The sequence below is a fragment of the Charadrius vociferus genome, unplaced genomic scaffold, assembly GCF_000708025.1.
Source record: "Charadrius vociferus isolate BGI_N301 unplaced genomic scaffold, ASM70802v2 scaffold32, whole genome shotgun sequence".
Taxonomy (NCBI): Eukaryota; Metazoa; Chordata; class Aves; order Charadriiformes; family Charadriidae; genus Charadrius; species Charadrius vociferus.
This window is the reverse complement of record NW_009647856.1, coordinates 9,404,834-9,412,081: the sequence shown is the minus strand read 5'-3', so window position 1 is coordinate 9,412,081 and position 7,248 is coordinate 9,404,834. Positions and strand designations below refer to the sequence as shown.

Below are 7,248 nucleotides of genomic sequence, written 5' to 3'. Positions count from 1 at the left end.
CGACAATCCATCTGATCCATGCTGGCCTTGCACCACTGCGTAACGGGTTGGTGAGGCTCCTGAGGAGAGATGCCAGCAGTCTTTCACTGTGCTTCACAAGTACAGAAATTGAGTTCAATTTGTTGCTAGTTTTTTATTGTGGGTTTGTGTTTTTTTTTTTCTCTTCCCTACAGATTAATTCCCAGTGCTTCCAATTGACGAAGCAAGAAGGGGGGGGGGGGGGGGGAACCCTTGAACAAGTTGAAATGTTAAAAAAGAGAGGGAACAAGAAGGAGAACAGAAAGAAATGGAGAAGTGCAGTCAGTTGGCGTATTGTGCATAGAAAGCTACTTTTACTCGCTCAATCTGGTGACACAGTTTGATGGCTGGACCCAACTTCAGCTCCATGCATTCTTGCACCGTGGGTAGTGTCAGCAACAGAAGGGCTTGGCCATCGATGTCCTGGTGAAAAAAAAAAAGACAGATAAATGGGTTTGTGGATTCTGGAGGGCAGAAAGCATAACCAGGTCTGAAGAAGCAAGAAGTGAAGTTTGCCCCAAAAATTAAAGGCCTTTTCGTGCTCTGACATCTCTCCCACTTTAACACTGCCCACCTCCTCCCTCTGGGATACCTGATGCTTTTTCAAAAATTGCCTAGTGTGTCTTCATAGGCTCTCACCTTGCTCCCAGTTTGGGAAAAGCCTCCCACCTGCTGAAATGCTGGGTAACCTACAGAAACTCTGCAGTGTCCACAGAGATCTGACTAGTCCCATTTTTATGACTGAGGAACTGAGGCAAGGGGAAGGCTGCAGAGAAGCACACCAGAAGACAGAGGGAGTGGAATGGAGAAAGCAATGCTGCTCTCACTGCCAAGGGGTGCCCTTCCCCCACACCTTTTGGCCCATGATTTGCTCAGAACAGGTTTATGCCTGCCCTGCTGTGTCCCCTGGTCCACTCAGGACTTGTCTTGCTCCACATCAGCTGCTGAACAACCAAGAGAGAGGGGCCTGGACCACCCAGAGCCCTTGCAATCTCTAGTGTTCCAGAATCACAGAATGGTGCAGGCTGGAAGGGACCTCTGGAGGTCACATCCTTCACTCAGGCATATTTATGCACCAAACTCCATGAACTAGCACCCCAGGGGGAAGTCATTTTACTAGGGATTTCTCTTGGCTTTATGATCCTCTTCTTAATTAAGACCTCAAATCCTCTTTATTCTTTAATGGACTGAGAAGCAGATGAGCAGGCTACAAAACTGTTTTTTACCCCTCAAGGAGTATCAGAGTGTAGGGGCAGAAAAAGCACTATAACTCACAGGCAACATAAACTCCCCAGGACGGCCCTGATTAGGTGGCATTAAACACAAGGAGGATTTGGACACCTTAAGCGCTGCTTTGATCAAGACTGTCCATGGCTCGGGTTCTTCCTCCACTGAAGCTTGATGCCATGGCCCATTGCGTCAGAGCTTCCTTGCAAATCACGAGGAAAAGCTCCAGTCATCTGTGTTCGATTCAAGTCCCCATAAAACTCTTTGGCAAAAGAGAGACGGGGCTGGCTTTCAAGCCCTGGCGTTATTCCAGGCTGATTAACAAACGGTTGGAGCGTGCTGCGACACAGCGACTACAGCATCTTGCTATGGAGTGTTTCAGCCTTGCTCTAGACTCGCACTTCAACTTCTCCCAGTTAAAGCAGCTGTACTCAGGTACACAGCTGTTCATGGTGAAGAATCAGAGATAGTTCGACGTGCATCTGGCCATATCACTGACCGCCATCGGCTATGGCCTAATTAACCACAATTGCTTCTTTCTAACTACGATTTCTTAGTGCTGCCCTTTCAGCAGTGGCTGTTACTCATTAGCCAAGGAATGGCTGTTTCTATATAAATTTTACATGTTCACACTGACTCGAGATGAAAAGCATTGGCTGCTGCTCCTGCAAACCTATCTGCTTAATGGGGAGATGCTTGGCATCTCCTAAAATTAGGTCATCCAAAGGCCTGACTGCCAGATCTTCAGAGGGATGAAGATGGGAAGTAGATGTCTACATACTCGGAGCATCTAGGTGTTGGTGACAAAGTTCAGGCATCCAGTTTTGGGTTTAAGCAGCAGTTTTCTGCTTCCCAGGCCGATATTTTAAAACAGGGTGGAACCCACACGGGCAGGAGAGACGGCTTGCTAGGTACCACATAACCACTATCTGTTGGTACACTGAGGTGCCTGTGTGACACCAGGATGGTGCTGTGGACCTTGGCATGAATAAGGAAGGTCTGAACCTCCTGCTTTTCACAAGCACTCTGGCTGGGGTGTTTCTAGTGTCTCTGAGGATCTGGCAAGGCTCTGATTCAAGTTTGAAAGGTTTCCATGCCTTGCCAAAATCTGTGCTACAGCATGGCCTGAGGGAATCTAATGTCTGATCACAATCTCTCTGTCAAAACCTTGGGCCCAGTCAGCAAGGTGGTATGTGCTGCTCTCTTTTTTTTTTTTTTTTTCCCGATGCGCATAAGCACCACAGACACAAAGAGAAGAGTTACATGAAGACCTCTACCTGCTCCTGAAATATTTTGGCTAGGGGTGCACAGTCGGTCAGTTTAATAAACCTCACGACATCCGTCACGGTCCACTCCAACGGATTACTCTCCAGGATGAGCTTCTCTTCTTCTTCTTGCTTAATTTCCTACAAAAAACCCCAAAAGCTCTCATGAAGAAAACTACCTTGTCTGGAGAGCCAGGGCAGGGATGCCCTCCTCAGATGGGGAAGGCTTGGCACTGAAGGTTAATTTAGGAAGAATATTGCTGTTAATTGGGAGTGAAAGCCTATGGGCGTACTCACTTCCTTGACTTGCGTGCACTTCTCCGCCTCGCTGTAGGAGTGGGGCTGTGGTCTCCGGCTCCGTCGGGCTCTCTCTGTAGGAGGAGGTCTGTCCGACTCAGTGCTGCTCCGCAAGGTGACCGCTCGCCGGGGCCTGGCAGAGGGGACCTCAGCAGAAGAGGTATCCGTCTGGTCATCCCGGAGCTCTGAGCTGGTTTCCTCGCTTCCCGTTTCGTCCTCCATCGCGTCCGGCTCGTCATCTTCACTCTCCTGCACAAGGACCATCAGAGAAACAGCATGCGGGCTCGGAGATTAATACAGCAGCAAATCGAAAGGCACTGGGTCAAACTGCATGCCTGTGCCCATGTCGGTCCAGGGTAACATTTATATGAAGCGAATTATCCCATTTTCATTACAGTGCTAAGTAGATTAGCCCTCAATTTAGATTTGTTACAAAATGTAGAAGAAAAAAATACACGACGGACAAATCCTTTTTCTGTTTCTAACAAAAGGTCAACAGCAATAAGTCATCTGGCATGACACGTTCCTCTGCTGGGCTGGCATCTCAAAGCTTGTGGCACTGCAGTTGCGCATGAGAAGGGGAAATGGAAAATACTAAAAGGACGAAATGAAACTCAGGTTGTTTGAGACGAAATAAAATCACAACCAGGCTTGAACTGAAACCTTCACCTTGCTTCAAATTGTCATGGGTGTCACTGGTATGGAAAGGAAAGAAATTTTGGTGCCTTTTAAAACCATCTAGATGTACAAGTGTATACTTGTACTCGATTTCTTAGCTGGCGTTTCTGTAAAACCTAGGACAGACGATTTCACCCAGATTTCCCCGTTTGCAGCCCAACACCTAACTGCTGAAGGTGAAGCACAAATTTCCGTTTAAAGGATATTATATCAGAGTCTTGCTATTTCTGTCACACAGAGCTTGCAAGCACACACCAACGGACGGAAACTGTGTGTTTGGAACTTTATATATACTTAAGCGGCCCAAATGGCTTCAGCAGCTTAGTTCTGATTGCAGTGTGAGTGTGCATCCAAGCCATATGCTCAGTGAAAGAGCAATTTTAGACAAAGTTATATTGGCTGAAAGGTCGAAAAAATTGGCTAATGGTTGATTTAGGCTTAACATGAGTTTATTCCAGTTTAAATTCCTTTGAAGCAGGTATAATCTAAGGAAATGAAGCAGAACTGCACCTAAATGAGGACCAAGTCATGAAGATGCAAGCAATCAACTGAAAGCTGACTGAAATATCCCCCTCCAGCTGAAGTAGAGGGAATTTAAGTAAATCAGTTTTATTTCACGTTACACAAAGAAGCAATCGCCGGCACTCAGCTGAGCAAAGGAAACCACACATGAACTTTGCCATTACTATCATCGGAAAACCACCCGGGAATGGTCCACACAGAACTAAGTCTGCTCCAGGTTGTATCTGGATATGAATCATTGCTGAAGCTGAGATCCCATCACATCACACAGCATACTGGAAAGGCTGAGGCCTCAAATACAATATATTTGGGACACAAACCATCTTCTTGCTTTCTAAAGCTTCTAGAACATCTATTGTTTGTTGTTGTGAGCCGAAAATATTATAAATGGTTAAAGAAAAAATAAAAGCCCTTGAAACCATAATTGCCCGAGAGTTATTTTTATTTATTAAAATATTTAGAGATCTTAGACATGGATCACAAACTTCCCTCACTCTGCTAGATGCACAAAGCATCTAACAGGCTCATCTGCCTGCCCACAGGCTCATAAGGAAGCAAAAGAAAACAACAATGTAATATTAGACAGTACATTAGCCAGTGAGCATTATGAAGATGGAAGCAAAAACTCTGTTAACTCTAGAAAAGACAAGGGTAAAAGTCCCCAAATGTCCCACTAAAACCAGTCTGACCTTAGGAGAACAGAGTAGCAAGGAGGGATTCAAAATGGAAAATGGAAGTGTTGAGGTTTGCTGACAAGTCCCTCAAAAGGAAGATGCAGATGGGGGGGGACAAAAAAGCACCACGGGACTTTTGCTGATTTGTCCCAGTGCAACATGTACCTCTGCAGAGCCTGCAGCATTCAAGTCGACAGCCGACGACCTCCTTTTCTTCTGCACAAAGATGGATTTCCGCCTTTTTCTGCGTCTGGCTGGCTTGACATGTCCACTTTTCATGTTGTTATTTTCCCCAATGGGTGGCTTAATGATTTTTTTTCTCTTTCCATAATAATAAGCTGGAGAAATGAAGCAAAATACCCATTAAAACCTTTAATCACCAAGAGAAGGAAACTTTGGCTTGTTTCTTGCTACTGATTCACTACTGCACTCTAGGTGCATTTTTACGAGAAACTTTAAAATACATTGAATTTGAAAAAATGTCCAGTATAAATATAAGATGTCATCTTGGACCAGCGCAGAGTGTTACAGCTCTTATGTATACACATTTATTGGTGATGAGTGAGGAGTTCAAAATTTAACCCTACAATATGTACTTAGGAAAAGCTTCCACTAAGCCGAGCAGTTATTTGGAGGGAGAGAGGTTAGCATGTTTCCGATTTGATCCAATGCCCTTCTGCACGAGTCAGTCTTAGATACACTTTCTGTTGCCAGTGTTTTCAGCAGAGAGGAGAGGGACAGCTATCCTGAATTATGGATGTTTGTTCAATGCACGAAGGAACATTTTTTTATTATCTTTGACTATTTCATGTCCCAAGCTGAAATTAAGGATGTGAGAGTCCTCTCTCCTTATGTTAGGGGCTTGTGTTAGATTCCTTTTGACATGCTTGACAGCATCCTCTGGGACTGACATACTCTGCCCTTCACCAGGTAGGGTATCCTGGGACAACTAAAATGGCACTTGGCACTCATGTCAAAGCTCATAACTGAACTAAGCCTTTCATCAAATCAATGAACTTCTGAGGAACAATTCATCTAGTCATACATAACCATCAATTCTGAGATGAGACAATCTCAGCTGAAGCTCCCCTAGCTGTACTCCTCCAGCTCTCCATTTGCTACCAGTGCAAGACAGGAGTCTAGCTGGAGTGTAGATGTCTATAGAAACCCATATTCAGTGATCTGAATATCTCCCCGAGTCCATTTCTCCATCTACTCTGCCACCAATCCAAAACTAATTGTTTTAAATCAATCATATTGGTTTCTTGCAACCTTTGCGGAAGGACAGCACTAACTTCCACTTTCCTGACCTGTTTAAGAGCCTCTATCAGTAACATGGACAAGAAAAACTGTTGAACACATGCCTAACTTCAGCCTTCCTGAATAGACAGGAACATGCTTAAATATTAAACACCCTGAGCAGAGACAGTCAATGATTCCAAACTCCTTCCAGCACATCAGCATCATGATACTGGCCTGTGCTGGTGCACATACCAGGAACTCTTCACTGAGGACACAGCTCATCTGACCTAAGGAAGCCGTCTCAGATGTAGCAGTTTAGATCTCAGCTGGCCACTGCAGGTTCCTTTTATGTGCTCCTTATATTAACTTTACATACGAAGAAAAGTCAAGACTTCCAGAAAGTAATGACTTTCAAACATATATATTAGGGTGGAGTGAGATGGACAGTTTTCTGGAGATGCCTATTTCTCTGTACAGAATACTAAGGGAGCCTATGGTGGCCTGGTCAGGATTAAATAACTGCTCTTAGATGAGATGAATCCTACTCAATATTAATGTATTACACAACTCCTGTTCTCCATCACTAACTCACACATAGTCTCCCACTGTTTTGATTCCCAGCTAGCAACAAGAAGCATTTTGGCCAATACTCACTGTACTTGGTTTTAGTATGAATGGAGCAGTTCTCTGGGCAGACTTCGGCCACCAGAACAGGACTGAACAAGTTGGGGCAGCACTCCAACTTTGCACAGACTCTTCTGCAGAAATCCGCTACCTGATCCGACGTCCGCACAATCTTAACAGTCGCCCTGTATGTCTTCCCTCTGTATCTAGAAAAGAGTACAACACGTCACCAATGAAGCAATGTCCTTCAATGCTACAGAGCAGACACTCCTTTGTTAGGGAGATACCTTCCCTAATGACTTTTGGGAGAGCGTCTCTCTTGGGAAGGCAGGCAGAATAGGTCTACTTGTTTTAGTGGCTCAATTTCAGATGCACTTGAGGAAGGAAAGGCAAGGTGAAATGCTCCTGGAATCAGAGGCATGGACACGATTTTGGGAGGAATGCATGTGCAGACTGGATATATCTGTAGATAAGGCAAGAGATGGGAAAAAATCATGGTAAGCTTGGTGAGGACATTACACAGGACAGCATGCCCGTACTATGAACTGATGCAAAGTTTTGGGGAGAAGGATGTAGTCTCTCCTCGTATATTGATCTGCGATGAGAAGCTTATATGCCTTGCAGAGCTTTCTGGTCACCACCCTGTATATGGGCTGCAGTGGAGAATGTCTCTATAAGCCCCCAGTAAACCTTTGATCTTC

At 44.9% G+C, this 7,248-nt stretch overlaps 1 protein-coding gene across 1 annotated transcript in view; it reads right to left on the bottom strand.

Annotated features, from left to right (window-relative positions):
* Nucleotides 1-300: 300 nt before the first annotated feature.
* The window catches only part of SFMBT2 (Scm-like with four mbt domains 2), a 105,474-nt gene continuing 98,526 nt past the window's right edge, over nt 301-7,248 (bottom strand). The window contains exons 16-20 of the mRNA XM_009882959.1: nt 6,578-6,753; nt 4,847-5,019; nt 2,808-3,056; nt 2,523-2,651; nt 301-441 (exon numbers count right to left, since the gene is read on the bottom strand). Of these exons, the coding sequence (XP_009881261.1) occupies nt 301-441; nt 2,523-2,651; nt 2,808-3,056; nt 4,847-5,019; nt 6,578-6,753 (868 nt within the window). The remainder of the gene's footprint in view (nt 442-2,522; nt 2,652-2,807; nt 3,057-4,846; nt 5,020-6,577; nt 6,754-7,248) is intronic.